General features: G+C 34.9%; 1 protein-coding gene and 1 long non-coding RNA gene across 5 annotated transcripts in view; one reads left to right on the top strand and one right to left on the bottom strand.

The window, feature by feature from the left end:
• The window catches only part of lilli (AF4/FMR2 family member lilliputian), a 115,566-nt gene that overhangs the window by 1,765 nt on the left and 88,467 nt on the right, over positions 1-25,334 (top strand). For 3 of the 4 annotated variants that reach the window (XM_089256809.1, XM_089256808.1, XM_089256806.1), the window contains exon 2: positions 671-1,419. In XM_089256809.1, the coding sequence (XP_089112935.1) occupies positions 1,385-1,419 (35 nt within the window). In that variant the 5' untranslated portion in view covers positions 671-1,384. The remainder of the gene's footprint in view (positions 1-670; positions 1,420-25,334) is intronic. The other variant, XM_089256807.1, reaches the window with a different exon arrangement.
• Positions 19,971-20,380, bottom strand: LOC149091729 (uncharacterized). Its single transcript, XR_016196559.1, has 2 exons — positions 20,205-20,380; positions 19,971-20,131 (listed from the first exon to the last, which is right to left on the bottom strand). It is a non-coding gene; the product is annotated as an uncharacterized LOC149091729 (long non-coding RNA).

The following is a 25,334-nucleotide window of genomic DNA, read 5'->3' as shown; positions in this document are numbered from 1 at the left end:
CAATCTTTAAATAATCAATTTCAATTTACAGCTCTAAAAAAATTGTATTAAAAAAAAAAATGAAAAAAGTAAAATAATAAAACGAAACAAAAACTAAAAGCGCCTCAACAAAAAGCAATAAAAAAAATGGAATTTTATTACATACCAACATAAATTGAAAAGTTAAATAAATAATGATATAAAACAAAATAAAAATTATGCAAATTTGTAGCCAATAGCTTTAACAAAATAATAAGCAAACGAACGCATAACATTTATGAGCAGAAAAATTCATAAAGCCTATACAAGTACGCCTTCCAATAGTTATATATACACATTATATACCGTTATATATACATACAATATGCATGCATTATATAGAAGATGATTATTATAAAGAAGATGATGATGATAATGAAAATGGCGATTCAAAATGGAAATTGTCTTAATTAGTTGATAAAAAGTGCGTTAATTCGAACGATGCAATCAAATCTTTAAATATTAACATATTAAATCGTATATATATATATATATATATAAATATATACATTATTACTTATAAACATATATATAGATATTTGCATACATATATTTCTTATAACAACGAAAACAATTAGTAACTAATGAAAATTAAAAATAATTTATCAGCTTGCTTACAAAAATAAAATAAAAATCCATGCAATTACTTTAGCAAATTTACTTTAAACATAAAACCAAAATTTATCAAGAGACAAAAACAAAATACAACATTTAAAATCAGTGCAAATTCTAGAAATTTTTAAATAAGAAGAAGAAGAAACAACACACATTTTTTATATGTGCCCCAAGTGCTTAAACAACAACAACAACAACAAACGCAAATACCCAATAACACCAATGTAAAACATACAACCATAACCTCAATCATTACAGCAAATCGAGCAATATTACGGATAACAAATCATATAATAAATACAAAATACAAAATTTATTAAACTTAGTTGTTAAATGTTAACTAAAGAAGAACACCAACAAAAACAACGCCAGCAACCTGCCAGGAACACCAACACCAACAACAACTCATGCGGTGCCCAAAAGCCCAAAAAGCAACTAGAGAAGAAGCAGCAGCAGCAACAACAACAACAACAAGAAAAGAGCGACAAGCTAACGAGAGCAACGCCTCTCAAGAAATTCTCAGGAGTTGCTGTTGCCCCACTTGCATTAACATTGGATTAGTCACCCTTCCAATAATTCCCAAAGATAAAATTCCCAAAAACCAAATTGAGGCACTCATGTAGGGTCATTCGAATGTGAATGGAGAACGACACCAACCAACCAACTCCACCAACACCAACACCACCTCCACCACCACCAGCAGCAGCAGCAGCAGCAACAACAACAACATCGATATCGATAGTCACGGGACATGGATATACATATGAAAAAATTAACTAAACCACGGTGAGTAAGTAAATTATTATTCATTCATAGATTCGTAATATATAAGAATTTGACTATCCAATTTGAACTGATTAGAACTTTTAGAAATTCTAATAAGACGCCAAGTCACTTATGTATATTCTTATGGGTTTCATATGCATATCTCTTTAAATCGTCAAATGCAAATGAATTGTGACCGGAAAGTAACGGGATTTCATTTTCGCAATTCTCTTTTTGCATTCTATTCTGAGCAAACAGTGGATATATGTACATATATAGCTTTTTCCAATGGAATACATTTGTTGTACTATAGGACAGCTATTGTAGGAGTGGATAAGTTTATATTTCAGAATTAATAGAGGTAGATATTTACAATCCTCATATCGGAATTAAGCTTTAGAAAATTATAAAATTTATATAGTTTTATTTCTAGCTATTCCTCGAGCAAAGACAGAATATTGATGTTAATATTAATATTTACACTTTTATAATATGTTTCATAACTCTTGGCTTTAGATGGAGTTTCCTTAGGATCGTTTGTGTTTTGTAATTGAAACAAATAACATTTGCCAATGTAACGTTCAATCTATGCCTAACCTCAATACGGTTGAGTTGGAGCAATACAAGAATGATAGACATATACATACATATATGTATGTATGTATATCGAATATATGCATATATAGACAGACATACATATATATTATGCATTTGCTATATCGTTGCTCATTCAATATGAATGTGAAGCCAAGCTGCTGGTGCCCCAATGCCACATTATACACACTCACACATATATACGTACGTTTGTATATGTATATACATATATATACTCACATAAGCTGCGGAAATACACATACATACATACATATTCTCGTCCAAGTTCCACAACTAAAAACTTTTCTCATTTCTGTGGCAACCCTTTTGAATCACACATACACATGCACATGCATACATATATGTGTGTGTATATATGTTTGTATAAATCTACTGTGCTTCTATTTTGTCTGCTTGGTTTTTTTTAATTTTTATTTCTACTGTCAATGAGCTGCAGCGACCACTAAAATGTATAATTGAAAATTGTACGCCCACATTACGACTTGAAATGCACAGACAATATAAGAGATTGAGACGGAACCAGGGCTAGACACCACCAAAGGGTGAGGTAGGTAGGCGAGGGTGTGTGTGTGTGTGGGTGGAGTCGGGGGGGCAAGGGAGATAGCACCAAAAATGGTCCCCAGTTGCTTTTAGCGCCAGGCAATAAACAGAGCGCAAGCAACAGCCGCACAATGCAAGATAACAGCTAGCAAAAAAGAGACAGAGACAAAGAGAGAGGGAGATAGAGATAGATAATGAGAGAGAGAGAGAGAGAGAGATAGACATAGCGTAAAAGAGTGCTGCCAAGTTTGCGGTTATTCTTTGCCCCTCTCTCCATTTAGTGCCCACCTTGACCAAAGTAGAAAAATCTAAAAGTTTTTTTCTTAAGCTTTTTTTCATGCTTAAATACATATACACAACTTAAACTTATACATATATAAATATGTATGTATATATTTTGCCGGCGTCGCCACGCACTGTTTCGCCTGCTGTTTTTTGCTCTGCCTCTGCTTCTTCTTCTTCTTCTTGAGGCATTGTGTGCACTTTTCGCTGCAATTTGTCGAAAAGTTTTTACTGTGCGCGTAAAGTTTAACCATAACAGATTTCTTTTGCCGTCTATTTCTTGAGGGCCAACAAGAGGAGCAGGCGCAAAAAGTATATATAAATATATAACTTGAGCAACTGCTCAATTTGCCACGCCCCCACATATACACGCCCTTCTGTGGGCAGTTAACAAACGCATAAACCAGCCTAACTTAATTCGATAAACCAAAAAAGTTTTATTGGATTAATAATTCTGGATTATATTTTAATCAAGTTTATCTGAGATTCTTTTGATTAGACAAATATTTTTGCATTTATTTAGATTATTTGAATATTGTTTATGACATTTAATTGTTGCAAGTTAATTAATCAATTTGAGTCAAACCCAGAACATGTTCTACAAGAGATCAAAGCGAGATTTTGTATATTAATTGTGTAAAGATTTAAGCTTAAGAGACTTGGGCTGCTATAAAGTATTTAGCTACAGTGGTAACTATGTTAAGTGAACAACTAAGTTGGGCAGGAAATTAAATAAAATATTATTGAACTGAAACTAAAACAAAGTAGTAATAGTTCAACTGAAAATATAATAAATACAAATTTTAATTTAAAAAAATAATAATTAAAAAATAAAATAAAATAAAATAAATAAATAAATAAAAAAATATGTAAAAAAAATAAATAAAATAAAAAAAATAAATAAATAAATAAAAAAATAAATAAAATTTAAATCATGTGTAAAAAAATATTAATTTAATAATAATAATTTATTATTAAAATTTTTTTTATTCTATTTTATATAATAGAATATATAAAACAAATTTTAATTAAAAACAAAATAAATAAAATTAAAAAAATATTGTAATAACATGATAATTTGAAGTAAATAGAATAGTTAAAAAAATAATAATAAATAATTGCATATTAAATGTAAAAAAATATTTATTATATTCCATTTAGAAAACCTCAAATTTTCAATTTAAAGGAGCCATAACAAAATTGAAATAAAATTAAAATCAGCTGAATGTCAATAAATATTTGTTTACCTGCATTTAGTATATTAAACATAATAATAGCACACGCAAGTTATTCATATACATACATACATATTTATGTTTTCAGTTTGACAAACAATCCATCATAGATTTGAATATAACACACACACACACACACACTCCACACAGACAACCGAAAATATGCTGATAAAATTTTAATTTGTATAAAATTGAAATTTTAATGTGTGTCTAAAGCGCGCGCGAGTTTTTAGCCACAATCATGCTCAGCCACAGCCACAGGGCTCCGGTGCTTTTAGCCCTTGTCAAGTACTGCCCTACGACACACACACACACACACACAGAGGGAGAGAGAGAGAGACAAACACACTCACACACACACAGACAGACAGCTGCACGCGACTGCAAGTTTCTGGTTTTTGTGGCTTTTCCGCTTCTCACTTCACAACTTGCGTTCGCTCTATCCGCTGCTGTCGCTCTCTCTCTCTCTCTTTCTCTCCCTTTCTCTATCTTGTTTGTCTCGCTCGTTGGCTTTTGGCATTGGCTAAAAGCGAATTTCTTTCGCTGAATTATTTAAATTTGTCGGTGTTTGGCTCTGTGTGTATGAGTACGTTTATATGTGTGTGTGTGTGTTCGTGTATGTGTGTGTGTGTGTGTGTCAGTTATGAATAGCTAAGTGAGTGCAAGTGCTAGCTGCAAGCAGCCTTTTCATTTTCATTATACGCAGTCCCTTAAGGGATCTTGGCTGATGTGAGTGCCGCAGGGGGAGTGGGTAGTGAGGAGGGGAGCGGAGGGCAGCGCAGGGTAAGGGTTGCTGCAAATGGAAAGTGTCATATGATAAGCTGAGCTATGCAGAATTTTAATTGTATTTCGCATAACCTGTGTCAAATCTAATTTGATGGTTAAACTATTTGTAAATGCAGCTGGAGAATATGAGGCGAGCTGTTCTTTATTGACTTTATTGTGCCAAAAAAAAAATTGCTCGATTGTATGATATATTATTATGTAAAGAAATACTATGATACGTAAATAAATACTATCAAAAATACTATATATAAAATATGTATGTAAATATATGGCCTAAGAATGCTATAATTATTTTATGGTATTTATTCGTGATTTAATATTTATATTTTTATTGATGTTTATATTTGATAAATTATGTTTCTTTGTTAACTTTTTGTGTATAATATTTTCATTTTTATCTGAAATTTTATTTTTTGAAACCATAATAATTATTGTGGAATAAACAGATATTCATATGGTAAAATATCACTTGAATGTGCATAAAACAATTTTTTTTTTTTTTATTTGAATGGGTTTTTGTAAGAAATACAACCAATGAATACCCTAAGAAGTATTTTTTGCTTAATTATTGTTCAATTTGTAATCAATTATTAATTTGTTTAATTATTTAAATATTAGTAGTAGCTTACTTAAATCTTGAAAATAAATTTATTTAAATTTTTATTATTAAAAGAATAATTATAAATTTTCATTACGAATATATTATTTCAAAGCTTACAGTTTATGGTTGTGTTGAATGTTTCTCAGTTGATTAAAGTCCAACAACAATAAATTAGGCCCTCATACTCGAGCTCTATTCCCAGCATTTGCTGCTAATGATCAAAGTTACCCCAAAAAAAAAACCAAAACAGAAGAAAAGCTGGCAAAACAAATGTCTAATTGTCGCAGCGAATTGATTGGCCTGCCCAGAGCAATACACACGCGCCCCAAGCGCCACAAGGGCACAGATATAGGTATCTCTATACATACATATGTATGTATATGTATAGAAATGAATATATATTGTCCATGTATTTACTTGGATGTGTGTGCGTATATAGAAAAGGCAAACAAGTCAAGCACGGGGCGAACCCTTGTAAAAGAGCGCAGCAAATTATTCGCCAAAGGAAAAACCCTGAACAAAAACAAAAGTAAAGTAGAATAAGTAATAAGGCGGATGTAAGGGAATATTGGAATACACTGTTATATAGTATGATCATATAAGAGGGCAACTGTGCTCACTAAAATCTTAGTTATTTAAAGGGGTTTCCCCCATCTATAAATATGAGAAGTGAATGAATCATATATTATTCATAACACACATAGTTCATATGAATCATTTAGGCGATTGCGATAGGAATATGATTATGAATGTTAATTGTGAGAAAAGTATAAGATAAAAGCTAAAAATCTTTAATTGTCCACATTTGCAATAAGTTATTATTATTATTTTTTTTTTTTATTTAAATTTCCTTTTAAAAACAAAATATAATTCTGAAGCCACTTGGGTTGCGCTGCAGTGTTGGCGATATTATGAGAACTTATTTGTTGAATAATTTAATTTCTAGACGTACGATCGTAATGAAACTTTCAGAACGTATTCATATTGTTTAAGTGTATGTGTATACCGAAGCACAAGTCTCTAGTATTTGATATACGACTTTTACAAAGATTAGGGTGAGGGGGTGGATTTGGGGGTGGGGGGTAAATTTTAACAAAAACCGAAATTGTATGACATGCGTCTTAATATATATTTTAAATTTGGAGACTCTAGCTCGAAAGATGTAGGAGATAAAATTTTTTTAGTGATCTTCGATAAGGTTTTTTATCGATAAAAAAGTATCGGAATGAGTTATCGTTTTTTAGTGATAAACTCGATATCCGCGTGATATATACGGACATTTTAAAAAAAAGTTGAAGTCTCTAGCTCTTGTATCTTCTGAAATCGACGCGTTCAAACATACGGACAGACGGACGGACGGACGGACGGACGGACGGACGGACAGTGTATAGTAAAACGAAATAAATGTTAAGGGAAGTGATTTACTTTATCGATGGACACATAAAACAATTTGGCAGCACGTTGAAACGAATACTGACTGTTCTCCACAGAGACACAGTCTCTCCTTCTCTCTCTCTCTCTCTCTCTCTCTCTCTCTCTCTCTCTCTCTCTCTCTTTTGGCACTCTATGTCTGCCCCCCTCCTCCCCCCTTGCGCTGTTTCGCTTGCCTGCATCCCTCGAGTGGCGGCAAAACATCTGTCATGACGGTTTGTCCTTTCACCAAATCCTTTTTCGCACAAAAATCAAAATAATAAAAAATGAAGTAGAATTAAGTCAGTGGAGAGTATGCTCGTTTATCAGATACCCTATGAGCGTAGCTAAAGCTTGGCTTGGCCAATTATAATAAACTAAATAATTGCAAATTCTATTTACAAAATAATGTAATGCCCAAATAATTTTTACTTTATTTTATTTATGTAATTTTTTTTTTTTTTTTTGCTTAAAATTGATTAACAATATAATTAATTATTTATATTGAGAAACAAAGTAAAAAATATGTGTTTATTAAAATATATCTTTTATCGAAATCCTTTCTATCATAAAGATATGAAATTCTATGAGTGCTCAATACTATGCTACCCTTCCGTCCACCATTTAGAGGGTATAAATAGCAAATCTTTTCTTCGCTCGCTATTGCAAGCTTTGCAATTTTATAAGGTATGAAAATTACATATGCCCCGCTGAACACACGCACAGGCACACACAAACACAGAGTCATACACACACACACACAGCGACAGCCTAGTGTATCCTGGTATCCTTGTCGTATCCTGAAGCAAAGTCATAAAACTTGCACCCCAAGCAGAGCTTTGCAGTGGTTCCGTAATGCTCTACATTTAACTCTCTTCACGCTCTCCCTCTACAATTTGCACGAAAGTTTGCCAGAGTGAGAGAGAGAGATAGAGAGAAAGAACTTGGACTTTACCTTGCGTCCTGCTGCTTTACATCCTTTCTAACTGTTGCTGATTTATGGCCTGCCGAAGGCTAGGGCCAGGCACTAGTTGGGCGCTAGTGGCAACAACTGTCTGTTTAGTTTATATGCTGTCTCTCTCTCTCTCTATCTCTCTGTCTCTCTTCTACTTGCTTCTTTGACTGTTGCTTCTTCTTCTTGTTCCGGCATCGCATTTAAATGACATAATAAAATGTATAATTTCAACATAAAAACTGAAATCCCCGGGGAGATTTCTGCACATTTTTTTTGCCAAGGTCTCCTATAAAGGAGCCCTATAAAAAAAAAGAAAAAACACCCTCTAAATACAACTCTCATCCATCCTACCTTGAGCTGGGCAATTGGGCTTTGCCTTTTGATTGTTGAGTCAACGTGCGGCATATCAATTAGGTGTGTAGGTCAATAGCTTAAGTGTGCCTGGAGATGGGTGAGGTGAGTAGTGCGAGTAGATGGGGTTGAGGGGTTGAGGGGCTGGGGGGTAGAGGTGGAGCGAGTAGTCGCCGTTTGCAAAACGGGCTGGGGTTTATTTGATTGCTAGGCTATTGGCTTGGGGCTGTGTTGCCACAGTTCAAATACGAATTTTCGTATGAACTTTGGGTTATTTGAACTAGAAATTGCAACATGAATCATGCATTCAGTTTGATGTGTGGTGCTGTATGTGTATGTATGCGTGTATGTATGCATATTTGTAGAGCGGAATACGGAAAGGGCACTAGCTATTTACGTATATATATTTATTAGTTTTATGATATGCTCAAGTTGCTAATGATTGAGATTTCTGAGAAATTATATTAATGTTTTATATTATTTATATTATATTATTTGTTTTATATATATAGATTAACGAATATTCATTCAGATAAATTAAAGTATTTAAAAATGCTGATTGTTAATTTTCTTGTTTGTATTTTTATAATTTTTTTATTATTTATTTTCGTGTTTTTATAAATATAAATATAAATTTTTAATAGATTTTCTATAAATAATATGTGTGAAATAAAGAAAAATTAAATAAATATATTAAGTTTTGCAGAATTTTTTTATTCATTTATTTATTTATTTTTTTTATTTTTTTGCTTTTCAGCAATTTAAATTTAAATTTCATTGTAATATTCCATTTGTTTAAAGTAATTTTGATAGGATTTTTTCTTAATAAAAGAACTCAGGCGGAATTTAGACATCACATTTAATTTCAGCTTAAGATTTTTGCCTAATAAAGCTGACTCCTCCTCGAATTAGACCTGATTCTATTGAAATTCATTAAAAATGTTGAGAGCTTTCAAGGAAAGTGTGTTTATGACAGCTTTGCTCAAATAATACAAATTCTATGGAAATTAACATTTAATAAAGATTCCATTTAAGCTTGAGTTAAATGAATGGGTATTTTTCGTATGTAATATGAATTTGATTGGATTACATGTTAATGCTTAAATTAATTTTAATATGAGGGATTAATTTTGCAAAAAGGATTCTTTATAAAATCATGTGAATAAGGGAACTTTACTTTAAATTTATTATTATTTATTTTACCAAGGAATCGAATTGCATATTTATGAGTGAAAATAAAAGAGAAACATAATTTTTGTACAAGAAATAGTCGTAGTAGAAATGATTAATTTATATTATTATATAGTTGAGATGATATCAATTTTGTGATCTATGTAGAAATTGATTATACCGAATGTCGCCTTTGCTATCATTGCGTTTGTTTTTGTTATTTCTAATGTATATTACATGCGGGCCACTCCTTCTCTAGGACCTCGACCTGCTTTTATCTATGTCGCTCGCTCTCTCTCTCCCTCTCTTTTTCTCTCTCTCTCATAATGCCCATGTTGAGCTTTGTTCAAGGCGTTGTCGATGTCACGCCGTTTCCTCTGGACGTGTGACAGCATATTGTTTATAAGGCAACTGGGCAGAGCCCTTTGCAGCGCATATAAATGATTAACTGTTGCATGTGCTGCATATGCCACGCCCATTGCTGCTCAGTTGCAGTTTGAGCACTGAAGGACGCGACATTTGTTGATGTTGCCTTGGCAAAACGTAGCGACGCAGTGGACCCCTGGCCTGGCCTGTCCTGACCAGGCCAAGTCCTACTACCTGTATCTTTTGCCACTTGCGAGTGGCAAGTGGCAAGGCGTCACACACACACACACACACACATGCAGCCAAGTGCTTGCGCCACTTTAAGCCAACAACTGGGAGCTGCCATTGCAATTGCGAGTGCAACTGTCAAGTCCTTTGCTGCGGCCATTTGACATTTTGTATTGCGGATACCCTGTAAAGTATTAAAGAACAAAAGAGGTGAATGTATTCCCCAAGTAGATGAAACAAAGTAGTAGTAGATTATTTCTTATAAATTACTTTGAGTATACCCTGTAAATTATTAAAGAACAAAAAAGGTGAATGTACGACCTAAGTAGGTGTATAGATTATTTCTGATAATTTAGTTTGAATATACCCTGTAAAATATTAAAGAAAGCAAGACTAAAAGATATAACTAAAATTGTATAGAAATATATCAAACTAACTGAACATTTGCTTGGTTTTAATATTATACTGTAAATTGTGATGGAAGCGCAAGGCATACCCTATAAATTAATAAATAATAAAAAGTTTTTAAAAGTCTACATGCTTTTTTATTTTTAAACAAGCATATCTAATTAATTTAATAATTTAATTAAAGAAAAGTGTTTGAAATATTTGTATATATATAATTATATATTTATAATAGAAAAAAAAATTGTTAAGCCATAAACTATATCTATATAGCCTGACATACACAAATGCACCGTAAATAATTAAAAATGCATTTTGTACTCTTTATTTATTTTATTTATTTGTTTAGGTAATTTTGAATTTCTATTGCTGATACCCTATAAATATAGTTTATTTTTAAAATATTTTATAACTAATTTTGCAGATGCCCTATGAATTGTTTAAAAAAAACTATGTTATATAGTTTCTTTTGATATGATTTCTATATAACTAACCAATTAAATAGATTGCTCTCGCTATGCAAATAACCAGGGGAAATTTTGTATTTGCCTTAAATGGAATTCATAATCTATCGATGTAAACATATTCCATGGTCACGCTCTCTATCTATGTGTGTGTGTCTCTGTGTGTGTGTGTGTGTGTGTGTGCTCAAGGCCTTTTGGGTATTTGAAAGCTTAACTGAGGTCCTTTCACTATTGTTGGACTGCGGGACGGGTATATGCTGTTGCTGCTCCTGCTCCTGCTACTGCTACTGCTCCTGCTGCTTCTTCTTGTTCTTGATTCTTGGTATTTCATCTATTTACCCAGGCAGCCACTGTGCCAGCACCGAATCGCCCCGCCCCGCTCCAATCGAAGGCGCCCAACGATGAAGACGACGCGGAAACAGTAAATAAGTTGCACTTTTCCGCTGTCAGAGAAAACGCCGGTCAAATGGGGCACGTGTAGTATAGGGTTGGGGGGTTGAGGGGGGTATGAGAGTATCAGAAGGGGTGGTGCTCGGCTAGTGTCCTTCGTGGCTGCTGCCCGCAAATAAAAACAAAACTTATTTGCCATTTATTTCCAGTTGACGGTTTTTTCTTTTTCTTCTCTCTTCCCTTCGTTTCGCGTTCCCCCTGCTGCTTCGGCTGTTATTAATATTGACAGCTAAGGGGCGCGGGGAGGCGCGGGGCGTGGTTGTTGCTGTGCTGACTGGTTGTGGGGACAGGTCCTCGACAAGCCTTTGGGGGTCGCCGTTGCTGTTGCTGTTGCTTGTTTGTTTGCTTTTGTGCTTAATGCTCTGGCCAGCGATTCACCTTTAGGGAGTCGCAAGATCTCGCCCGCCCTGTCCACAAACACACACTCTCTCTCTCTCTCTCTCTTTCTTGCTCTCTGCCTGGCAAAGTATTTCCGGTGTAGGGATAAAAATTTGTCGTGGTTGAAATATTGTAACCTGAAGCCTTTATTGAAGGACTTTTTAATGAGTGTTTGTGTTTGATTGTTGAGCAACAACAACAACAAGAGCAGCAGCAACAACAGCCAGGAAGTGGCCTTCTTCGACTTTGTTGCTGCTGCTGCATCTCTCGCTGGTATCTCGCGTGAGAAACGTGCCACATGTAGGCCAATTACGCTTGCCACAAAGTTGCAAGCATCACAGTCTCCTGCAGAATCTCAAATAAATTGTAGCGAAAGAGTTATTTGTTGAATTTATGTAGTTTATGTGATTTCAAAAATATCTTTCGTTTCGATTGATAACACTCATAATGTATTGATTACTTTAAGTAATATGTATAGTATTTTAATTTAATTTTTCAATATATTTCTAGATAACAACGATTTATACATCGATAATTCTTACTGTGTGACATACAATCGATAAACTACAATTATATTATTATTATATAAGTATAATTACAATTCGCTATGCTTCAATTTAAATCAAATTTAAATTATCACAAGAAGTAATATTATTTTTTAAATATAAAATAAATATATTTTTTTATAATACATTTTATTTCTCTTTATGTAAAGCATTCAAAAAAGTATCGATAAATTTCTTTTTTGTATTTAATCGATTATTATTTGGTATGACTAACACCAAATATGCTCCAAATTGTATATGTATTTCCTTGCAGCTCTCATTTCTCAGCAAAAAATCAATTTGTTGTTATGACGAACATCCAACAATTTTGTGGGAAATATCAAATAACTGAACAATACAATTAAACATCTCAATGGCTTGTTAAGGAGCCATGCTACTCAAGTATATGTGAACCACATAATTTGCTGTTCGTTTTTGATCTGATATGTATAACTCAACCCTTGCTCGTAAAACCCAGTTTGCTGCTATCAAACTCCCCGAACTCTTGTTCCATTTGTCGATGTCACGCAACGGTTAACTGAAGTACTTTTGTTATGTTTCTGAATGGGTTTTAACCCCCTTTGAATATATATATTTTTTCCTTTTTGCTGGGACACTATTTTTATTTTATTTGATAAACTATATGGGAAGGGATGAAAAAAAAAAAGAAGCAAGCTGTTGCTATGTGGGAATCAAATGCAATTTAAATAGTTAATTTTTATACCCTGAACCCATTGAAAATGGGAAATCAGGGTATAATGGTTTTGTTAAAAGTATGTAACAGGCAGAAGGAGGCGTGGCAGACCCCACAAAGTATATATATTCTTGATCAGGACGACAAACTGAGTCGATTTGGCCCTGTCCGTCTGTCTGTCCGTCCGTCCGTCCGTCCGTCCGTCCGTCCGTCCGTCCGTCCGTCCGTCCGTCCGTCCGTCCGTCCGTATGTATGAACGCGTCGATTTCCGAAGATATAAGAGCTAGAGACTTCAACTTTTTTTTAAAATGTCCGTATATATCACGCGCAGATCGAGTTTATCACTAAAAAGCGATAACTCATTCCGATATTTTTTTATCGATAAAAAACCTTATCGAAGATCACTTAAATAATTATATCTCCTACATCTTTCAAGCTACAGTCTCCAAATTTAAAATGTATATAAAGATATATTTTATACAATTTCGGTTTTTGTTAAAATTTACCCCCCACCCCTAAATCCACCCCCTCACCCTAATCTTTGTAAAAGTCGTATATCAAATACTAGAGACTTGTGCTTCGGTATACACATACATTTTAACATTATGATTACGTTCTGAAAGTTTCATTACGATCGTACGTCTAGAAATTAAATTATTCAACAAATAAGTTTTCATTATATTGCCAACACTGCAGCGCAACCCAAGCGCAATCTCCTGTATATGCGAGTGTGTGTATGCGTGTGTTTGTTTGTATGCGTGTGTGTGTGCGTGTATTTGTATGTATGCGTGTGTGTGTGCGTGTGTGTTTCCTAATTATTTTTGAAATATCAGTTGCTTGTAGGGTTCAGGGGATCTCGTAGTCGAGCAGTCTCGACTAGAGCTTTCTTACTTGTTGGAATAATATTTGATTGGGCGTTAAAAGGTTTTTTATTATAAATCGAGCAGAAAGCCAGTATAGTAGATTCTGAAAAACCAAATGCATTCATAAAGGCGAAACGCATACAGAAATACCTTCCAAATTCCTGAATATACAAAGAGATTATATATATGTATATTAAATGAAATTTATTTATTTTAATACATTTACATTTGATTTAAAAAATTATAAAGTGAACATGCATAAAGAACTTATTTTATTACAACGAATGCATATTAAATTAATATATTTATAAATAAAAGTCAATTAATACAAACTTTATTGTTATACGTTCATATAATATATATGTGTGTATGTACATGTTACATTACATACTTGATAGCTTTATTTCAGTTTGCTTTCAGCTCTTGACATACTCAAAAATAATTAAAAACGAGTCATTTTTAATGCATTTCTCTTTAGTTTACTGTTTGAAGCTCTTAAACGTCCTCCACACTTTTGCCGGCAGCAATATTAGAAGCAAAAGCAACAACAATAGAAACTAACTATAACTGTAATGAAAAGAACAACACTTGAATATCTCTTAAATTTAAATGGACAGCCTTGCATTGCTTTGCTCTGCATCACTGCTGCCAATTCAGCTTTTTTCCCGTCAAATCTGGCTTTTTCCGAAGACAAATTGCGGGAAATATTTAAGAATTGCGGGAAGCGGGAATTCTGGCTTTTTTTGAAAATGAATTAGGCTTTTTTCGATTTTTTTTAATACTTCGATTTTTTTTAATACTGAAAACATGTACTTTGTATTAAATATTGTATATATTTTTTGTATATATCGAATGCTAATTGCCTTAGCCTAATATGTATATCGTTCGGATATGTAGCACTAACACACACTTAAGCTAAGTCTTGCACAAACCTCTGCGCGCACCATGGTTAACATGGCGGTTGCCACTTGTAAGAAAAGAGCATGTAGAATCCGATATGTACAAAGGGTATGATTTTGAAAAGAAAATCAAGTCTTTAAATATCGATGCAGGCCTCGAACAAGAAATTCGTGCTCGCTGCTCTTCTTTTGTTATTGAACTTATCAAGCAGCTAAAGCAGAGGTAACCAATTTTTCTGATTCTTCTACCGACCGTTAAATAATTTTGATTTTATCTGCAGTCTCCCCGACAATTTTAAAATCTTAAAAAACATTGACGTTTTTTCCGTTGATAAAATTGTGTCAACTAAAAAAAAAGTAATTACAGAATTGTTGGAGCACCTCCAAGTAGACAGAATAGCCGACATTGAGCGGCAGTACTATGATATTAATCTAGTTACGTGGGAAAACGTTAATGACAGCTCCGAATTTTGGAATGAAGTCTCCAATTACAAGGATTCTGGCGGCAACCGCCGATTCCTTGACTTGGCAGCTGTTGCCCTGCAAATGTTTTCATTACCATGGTCCAACGCGGAGGTGGAACGCGTATTTAGCCAGCTTAACTTGGTAAAGTCCATGTTAAGGAACTCAATGAGCCTAAGCACAATAAACAGTATTCTTAGCATAAGGTAATATTTTATTGAGAGTGAAAAGATGATACCGATATATATATTACTTTTTTATTTAATATAACACACAGATATGGTTTGCGAAGACTGGGCAAATGCTGCTATGAATACAAAGTTCCTTCAAATTATCTTCGCATGATAGGTACTAACAGGTCGTACGATTCTGAAACCGATGCTAGTCGCGAAGAATTAGATAGCATGCTAAAAATCTTGTAAATTAAAAAAAAAAAAAAAAAACAATCAAACTATAATAACCGCTTTTTTTTAGGCTTTTTTGTAAAAATTTTCAGCTTTTTTTTCCGTTTCTTCCATCTAAAAACAGCTTTTTATTCTGGTAAAAAGTTGGCAGCACTGCTCTGCATGCCTGCCCGCCCGCTATTCGCTCTTTGCTCTCCTCCTGCTCTGCGCTTCGTTCTCACCCACTGCTTTGCCACAATTAGGTGTTAATACGACATTTTATTAAGAGCAGCGGCGGCAGCAACAGCTGCAATAATAACAACAACAGCAACAACTGACTGAAATATTAATGCAATGCTTGCACATGAAATATTTATGCTTGTGTGCGTTTGTAAGTTACGCTCTTCTACGCGCTGTGCTCTGCCAATGCCCTGTCTCTCTCAGTCTCTCAGTCTTGTTGCCTAACGATCGATAAAATGTAGTCCGTTTGCTCTCTGCTCATTGTTAGCTTCCTGCTGTGTGCGTGAGTCTCTAAATGTGTGTGTGTGTGTGTGCATTTGTTTGTTTGTGGATTACCATGTATGATGTAAGTTCTGCCTCTCTTCTAGGCAGCGTATTTTGTAAATACAGCAACAAAATGCCTTAACATGCTAGTAGGTATGTATGTAGGTATATGGCAAGCCCTGCTCATCCCACTACCTACACACATACACACACACACACACAATATACACAAACACTCTTTGTCACGCATTTGCCTTGTTTTTGTTTATTTTATTAGTTGAGTGGCTTTTAGTTGAAAATTTCTCTGGTACGTTTTTGTCGCAGTTGGCTTGCTGCTGTTGTTATTGTAATGTTTATTGATTGCTGTTTTGCCAGCAGGGGTATTCCCTCTACTAAGTGTATCAGTACATACATACATATGTATATCGATGTGTGTGTGTGTGAGTGCATGTATAATTGATATTAAAATGCTGCAATGTTTACATTTACTTTGCGCATTTGCTGACGCGGAAAATGAGCTTTGTGTAATGATTGTGTGTGTGCCTTTTTTTCATTGAACGTTAATTTGTTAATTTATATTGGGTCTTAATAAGAGTACAGTGCTTATTGGAAAAGCAAGTCTTTTGTGTTAATATGAACTTCAAATTCATAAATCAAGTCTTTGAGTTTAGTTTGTCGCTCTCTTTACCTAACGGCAGTTGATCGATGACTTCGGCAGAGCGCTCAAACGAAAGTGGATTGAGCTGTCGCTCTGTCTGTCCCACTCTAGCGCGTGGGAAAGTGTGCAAACTAATGCATAACATATTTGACACTCGTATGCGTAAAGTAGAAGAGTTATACTATGCTTTGTATAAGATCGAAGACATAGCATATTTGGCTCTGTTAATATAACAGGGTTATGCCTAAAGTAGAAGAGTAATATGTTTTTGTATAAGATGCTGTTTGAATTATTTGTCACTTCTGTATAAGAGTTTATTTGAATGGCAGTTGATGAACAATGAAATGCATTTTTCTAAGATATGTACATATGTATGTATATGCTAGTATTTTTATGGCTCGACAAATTAAATATTTTCTGGCTTCACATATTCTACTAAATGATTCACATTAATGTAATTTTCAATTTCTGATTCATGAGCAAGTTTTGCATCTGTTGAGCCAAAAAAAGATACTCAATAAAAAAGAAGAAGCAGCAACAAAGGCAAATGTATGCCTAATTAACAGCATTGGCGAATAGGACACTTAACAGTTGATTGGCAAGCAAAATAAATCAAGCGGCAAGGTGAAACAACTCAAAGCACAAGGTAAAAAATAAAATACAATAAAAAATACATACATATACAAGTGAATATGCATGCAATGCAAGCCAGCGACAATAACAACAAAAGACAGAGGGAGAGAAAAAAAAGTGTTTTACAAAAGAAATATAAAATAAATAAACGGGTTAAAAATAGAAAATTGCACAAATGAGACTGAGGGGGGCCAATTATAAGGCCATAAATTGTGTGTTATTTATAGATTGCGTATTATTTTTTATACACACATATGTATTGGCTTATGTATAATATGTAACTGATAATGCAAGGTTCATTTCAAAAGAAAAGTAAGATAATTTATGAGAAAGAAAAAGAATTTTTGATAAAAATAACTGTGCTTGAGCAAGGCTTACTTTCAGGCTGAAGTTCGTCTCTGTTAATTTCTCTATCTCCCTCTCTCTTGTCGTGCGCTCTTTGGTGCTTGAGTCGAGTCGCTGCTTGGTATTTCGTATGCGCTCTGCTCTCTGGTGCTCCTCCGCTCTGCTCTCACCTTTCGGCTTTAGCTGTCTACGCACTAGTTGCCTTTGTCGTTGTTTTCTATTTTCGTTGCCGCTTGAGCTGTGAGCAGCTTGTTGCCGTTTATTTTTAAAACAACCGCCGGCAGCGACAAATACAACAACATGTGTTTGCTACTAAATTTACTTGATATTTTTTTGTTGTTGCTCTTTATTTTATTTTGTTGCTTTTTGCCATCTTAGCGTTAAGTGGGCGACGCTGTTACGCTGGATTTTGTGGAATTTTCTTTGCCATTGAATAAAAGAATTTGCATTCAAATGAAATGGAAATAAAATAGCAACAAGGGCAACAACACTGAGCTACGTACATAGCTATCTTATTCAGTCTCTCTCCCTCTTTCTCTCACTATCAACTGGGCGCCACATGTCTGCGCTATTCTTTTTCAATTATAACCGTTTATTTACTTTGCAAGCTGAAATAAAAAATGAAGTATAAATGAAAATGAAAATGAAATGAGAAGAGGCAACTATAGCAATAATCTCACACGATAGTTAATAATCGACTTGATACCGATGATTTCAACAGTTCCATTTGAGTTGATCTGCTTTGTATAGATATATATTTGTATTTAAATTTTTTATTGATCACGTATGTAATTAATTGATTTACATTGTATCTATATGAACGAATAAAATTTGTTTTAAATATTTTTTATAATAAATAAACCTTATTTTTATTTAGAGTAATGAATAAAATTAAAAGTAGCATATTCAACAAGTAGCGTGCATTAACAACAATTGTTTTGCCTCACACAACAAACAACAACAACAAGCAAACAAAAGCAGCGCCGTTGGCGCTAGCGTCATCAGCAACAGCAGCGCCAGCCGCATTCGTAACTGCATCAGCTAGTGGTTTAATATGACGTTTATGGTATTTTTATGTTGGCCATTGCCATTAAAACTAATGCGCATATTGCAAAAACATGCGAAAACGTTTAAAACTAAATAAAAACCCATAGACATAAACTATGTGCATTTGTTATAAAAAAAAAAAATATAACAAAAACAAAAAACGCAGACACACACACACACACAAACGCACACATGCATTCCATAAAGGGCTGACTAAAAGAGAGAGGGCAAGCGAGCACTGAGAGAGTGAGAGAGGATGTGCACTCAACGACTCTGGCAACGACAGACGACGTCAATGTTTTGTATGCTCAATTGGGTGGGTGGGGGTTGGGTTAAGTTTTGCTTTTGCATTTGCTTTTGGTTTTTGTAGTCGGCTGTGCTGCCTCTCCTCTCCCATTACTATGCGTTGACATTCATGGTGCACATGCATCGACACGTTTTTCATATTGCCATTGTTGTTGTTGCTGCCGCCAGTGATTGAAGTTTCTGCATGCAAAATGAAGTGTTAATCAGCATGTTTGCTGTTGTTGCTGCAAGAAGATAGAGAGAAAGAGAGAGAGAGAGACAGTATAATGTAATGTACTTGCATGTGTGTGTGTGTGTGAGAGAGAGTGCTTCGCATTGCGAAATAAAACTACAGTTAACTGCTTACAGTGCCGTAGTTTGGGCAGCTGTTGGACGGCTGCCAAACGGGTGTTCATAAAATGCTGAAAACGAGTAACTAAACGAGATGCGTAAAGTGTTTACACGAATTTCGAATTTTAATTGCCTGCAATGGATGATATCAGGTCTAAGCTTTGATTATAGTTGTTGTTGTTGTATGCTTGGAATGATGAGAGTTGATATGATGAATTATGCTTTGAAGTGATCTGTAAGGTTTTATATAATTCAAATCTGTTATACATGTAGATAAATGATAACAGAATTATTTATGTGTAGTATTTTATTTTTCCATAATGTAGAGTGTAAAACAATATTATTGTTTAATCGAATAGATATTGTTTAATAATAATAGTAACCGATTAGATCACAATCGAGATAGATCATTCTTCAAAAAATTGAATGAATTAAAATGCAAAAGAATTATTTATTCGATTAAATAATATTAAAATTGCTTACAGCTTGAACCAATTTTAAAAATCCGTTTCAGATCTTTTTTTAACTTAATCTAAAATAAAAAGAAAATTGATCATGTGAACAGTTAATTGATGATTGTCTCATCGAATAGATCATTTTTCTTTTGTATACAGTTAGACTAGTCTAGTTTTCATATTTCCCATTCTCAAATCCACATTGATCTAGATTTAACTTGTTACAAATTGACCAAACTGTTATTTATTGTATATACAAAGTAACGCTTCGAACTTTCTTTCCATTCCACTCTGTATCGTCTCATTTATTATTCGTTGACCGTTGTCGGCATTGATGCAATTTCTTTTACCATTCATTGGCCAACAAGTTTCTCTAAAATTCAGTCAAAAGTTCTCACAAACACAAACACACACACACACACACACACACGCGTATATATAGTTACCGCTATTTCGCATGCTGCACAACCTTCTCATAATTCACATTTGGAACAGTTTGTGAATTGGCAAACGTAATGCGAGAGCCACTGGCAAAGCACGGACATTCATTTCATACACTTTTGTATTGCAATTTCATTCGTAGCACAGCTGTGTGTGTGTGTTGTGTAGTGTGTGTGTGTGTGTGCGTTGTGTAGTGAGTGCACGTGTGAGGACAGCACTCACGCGTGGGCGGCAGGTGAGCCATGGGGTTGAGCCGGTGCTGACGGCACATGTCTCTCACGTTCTCGCCGTCTCTCTGTCTGTCTGCCACGTCCATTCGTCTGCTTTGGCGTGCAATGTGCAGTCGAGGACTTTGGCATTTTATTAAATTACGTGCCTCTCTCTCTTTCTCTCCCTCACCTCTCTCTCTCTCTGAACTGTGAGTGGCTCAAACTTTATCATTCCCTGCTCTCTCTTGCACTCGTTGTATTTGTGAGCGCGCGTTGAAAAGAAAATGAAAATGTGTTAAAGTTTTTGGCTGCGGTTAACATTGAATGTGTTTGTGTGTGTGTGTGTGTGTGCGTGTGTGAGTGATTGTGTATGTTATCGGCAATAGGTTCCCAGGCAAATTGGTTGGCAGACGCAGTCGGCATCTTGATTCCCGCTGCGCAGAGAGGAACGATGCTTGTCATAATTCGTTTAGCGGGCGGGCGGGCTGGCACTTGGTCAGTCGTTTGTCAATTCGATTGCAAAGTAATCGGAAATTGGAAAAGAGGTGTGATAGCATGATAGCATTGGGTAGTTTACATAAACGAAAGCGAGTGTAATCGGAAGTACTATTAAAGAAGGCTAAATTGATCGATATATAATCGATAGCAGATGCGATATGTGGTCGTAATACATATGTAACATAAAGATCTTATCGATTGATTTAATATTGAAGTCGCATCGAAAGAGAGATATGTGTAGTTTATGTTGCGAAGTGTTTAGTGCGAATTTGGTTAGAATAATGTAAATCAGGCTATCGATAAACGATAAATTGAATAATATTAGAGAGTTTTTTTAATAATTAATCTTTTGCTTATGCTAAGAATATCACATGAAGACCTAGGAAAAGTAAGTTAAGTTATCGATAAACGTTAAGTTACATAATAATATAGAGCTCAAGATTATTTAGTCATAAGAAGAAATAAATCTAAAGTAAAGAGGCTTCACTTGTAGCACAACAAAAACGAGAGAGAAAACAAATTTTGCATACATTTTCAAAGCTTATCGATTAATCAAAGTTGTTTTACAATCATCACCATTGAAATGATATTGCAAAATCAACAGAATGTTCTGTGACAATTACGAAAATGATAAAAAAAAAAAGAAAACAATACGAAGGAAACAATGTAAATGATGCGATATGCTTTGAGAGCGGGCACGTATGAAAGCAAACAGTCGGGCCTACAAAAGCAAACAAAACGTGCAAAAATGCTCATAAAACGAGACAAAAATCAACAACAACAAACAGCAGGAGAAGAACAACAACGACGATGCGAGATAAGAAACAAAACCCAAAGTATAGAGCCAAGTAACAAGTCAGTCAGTTAGTTAGTTGTCTTATCGGGTCAAAAACTCGAAACGCAATGCTTATCAAGCGAACAGCAATCGCTACCTCTCTCATCACACACACACACCTTCTCTCTCTGTTGCTCTGTCTCTATCTCTTTGCTCGAATTGCTATTCACAAATTAATCAGCGTCAAAAGTTGGACTATCAGGCAGATGAAACGTGCGCCAGCTCCAAAGCTGCTTATGGCATAGAGATTATTATTAAGTTGGTTAACATTTTGAATGCCAGGCTTGTCATCATCATCATCATCATGATCATCATCATCATTATTATCAGCATTCAGCATCGCCATCATCAACATCGTCGTCATCTCTGCTAGCCAAAAATTTGATTTCAATGCGCGCGAGCAAACGAAATTCGTTTCATGAAAATTTTTCTACTGATTATGTTTATGATAAAGCTGATAATAATGACGCTGTTGATAGGCGCTGAGGCGCAGTTAATAAAATTGTTTGCTAAAGAGTAGTTCAAAGAGCACTACATACAAACACACACACACACACTCAGACGGAAATACATTGAGTATACGACACGTGGAGCTCAGGTTAGCTTAATGGCTAAATGTGTGAACTGAGGAAATTAATGCACTGTGCGCGTCAGAAAAAAGTTTTAGGTAATCGATATGTATATATATAGGGACTAACACGTTTAATAACAATCAAGTAATTTATAAGTGGATTATCGATAAACGATTATTGCTTGGAATATTAAGCACGAGGGAGTTGTATATTCTTATAGTTTAATACATAGCGGAGTTTTATTGTGTGAGAATAAAGATAAATATAGAACAATAGTCGCCAATTTTGTAAATTATCGAGTGCCTGTTATCGATAAGCTGTTTAGTGGCATACACGTATTATAATATCTTATTGAAACATAGTTTATTAGAACTACTAGTTGGTTTAATTGATATAAATAGATAATAAAATTTAAAGTAATCGATAAATCGATAGGTTTTCGCTTCAACTTTTGCTGCTGCTAATTTGCATAATTTTCATTTCAAACATAATTATCAATTAAATTTAATGACTACACTAATTGGTAAAGTTATCGAATACCTGTTATCGATTAATTGTATAATGAGCTAACTGAACATAAATAATACCCAAGAGCTGTAACTATGGGGCAACTGTGCCATGGCAATACAACAATGTAAATCATATGCCGCACTCTGTAATGTATATATGTATATGTATATGTGTGTATGTATACTCTTATCGTTGGCATACCAGATTCCGGGTACTGGTTGCGAGGCATACGCTCAATTAGAGCGCCAAAACCGAAGCGTAACTGCCGCCAATGAGGCTATAAAATATCAGCAGCCAAGCGACCAGCACATAAACAAAACTTCAAAGGACACCAAGTGGTGGGCGGGCTGAGCCGAAAAGGAAGGGAAGTAAGCAAGAGAGAGAGAGAGAGAGAGAGAGAGACAGCTTGCTGTGCCGAAAAGAAACTGCCACTTAAAGCGAGCAAAGAAAAAAAAAAACAAAAGGAATTGCAATGAAAGCCAAAGACAGTAGAATAAAGGGAAGCAGCGCCAAGGACGCAGGACGACAGTATATACATTGTATTTGTGTGTGTGTGTGTGTGCTTGGCGACGAGGACAACTTTAGCGTCGAGGACAACGACGCTAGCTCAAAAGCAATGATGATTTATGTACGAGGCCAAGTCGGGAAATGTTGCTGGACTTGCAATGGCGCACAGTGCGGGAGGGGAGCGGTTGTGTGTGACTGGGCGGTACGGGTAGGTGGGGCATCACTTGAGTATTCATGCAATTTCTGGGTTATAGCCGCCATTAAACTTGCCACCGCCAACTCCCAAGCCGTGTCGACACCCAGCTAAGCAGATAACTGAAGCAAGCGAGCGGGCCCCAAATGCCAGCCAGACCAAAAGCAGCAACTCCCCCCATCTGGCTGCCACAGACAGCGACGTGCGACAGACGTGCAACATGGCCATGCAACTTGCAACTTGCAACAAGCAGCTGGCAAAGATGCAAAAGACTCTAAAGTCGGCTCCCCAGACTAGACTTGACGCAATATGCCCTGCCCTGGCCCCACCTAGGGGGCTTTCCCTCTGACGTCTGTTGCTCTAGGCCTCAGTAAGTTTCGCTTTTGCATTTGGAAATTGCATGCAATGTGTGCAAAAGTGTGTGTGCGTGCATGTGTGTGTGTGTGTGTGCAACGGTTGACAGTTCAATGTTGCATTTCAAAGTAAAAGGAAAGGCGGACGTGTGTGTCCTGCATGCGATTGTGTGTGTGTGTGTGTGTGTATTTTCTAGTTGAAGCGTTTTAGGCCCTCTACTTAAAAGCGTGTGGGCCATATTAGAAAAGCTCAAAAGAAAACAACATTTGCTGAATGAGGGGGCACAATGGATGGTTAGATAAAAGGGCAAAATTCCAGCCCTATCCTAGCAGAGCTCTCGTAGTGTGTGTTTGCAGGGATTTAGCCGCAAAAGTAGCGCCAAACGAGCGAAGTCAAGTTGAGTTGTTTTCAAGCATCTGTGCGGAATTGGAATTTTAATGTGCACAATGTAAGGCACACACATTGGGGGCGTGGCCAGCTGTGAGAAAGAGAGGGGAGGGGAGGATGGGCCGATGAATGGGGTGTGGAAGCTAAGAATAAATGCTTTTATTGAACTGTTAGAGGCGAGAAATGATAGCAAACTTAATTAAAATTGAGCGATACAGATTTATAGTTTACAAAGGTTTGACTAGATGAGGGCTAGCAAATATATACGAGTATATGTCATATACTTACTATATGTGTATGTTTAAAATACTGAAATTGATCTAGAAAATAAAATAATATAAATTAAAATCTATTAAATAATAATAATGTTAAAAAAGATATCTTATTGACTAATAGTTGTAAGGATTTAAAGTATGTATGATGATATATATAAAAAAAAAATAATAATAATAATAAAAAAAAAAATAAATAATAAAAAAAATAAATAAATAATAAAAAAATAAATAAATAAATAATAATAAAAAAAAAATAATACAAAAATGAATAAAAAAAATAGAATAAATAAATAAAAAAAGAAAATAATCAAAAAATAAAAATAAATAAAACATAAAACAAAATAAAAAAAATAAATAAATAAAAGAAATAAGAATAAATAAATAAAAAAAGAAAATAATCAAAAAATAAAAATAAATAAAATAAAAATAAAAATAAAAACAAGAAAGAAAGCTCTAGTCGAGACTGCTCGACTACGAGATCCCCTGAACCCTACAAGCAACTGATATACCAATAATAATTAGCAAACACACACGCACACACACACACACACACACACACACACACACACACACACACATGCAAACAAACACACGCACACACACGCATACAAACAAACACACGCATATACACACACTCACATATACAGGCGATTGCGCTTGGGTTGCGCTGCAGTGTTGGCAATATGACAACTTATTTGTTGAATAATTTAATTTCTAGACGTACGATCGTAATGAAACTCTCAGAATGTAATCATAATGTTTAAATGTATGTGTATACCGAAGCACAAGTCTCTA

This window comes from Drosophila navojoa, chromosome 3 (genome assembly GCF_054131105.1).
Source record: "Drosophila navojoa isolate 15081-1374.11 chromosome 3, UAZ_NAV_1.0, whole genome shotgun sequence".
Lineage (NCBI taxonomy): Eukaryota > Metazoa > Arthropoda > Insecta > Diptera > Drosophilidae > Drosophila > Drosophila navojoa.
This window is presented reverse-complemented; position numbering and strand designations above follow the sequence as displayed.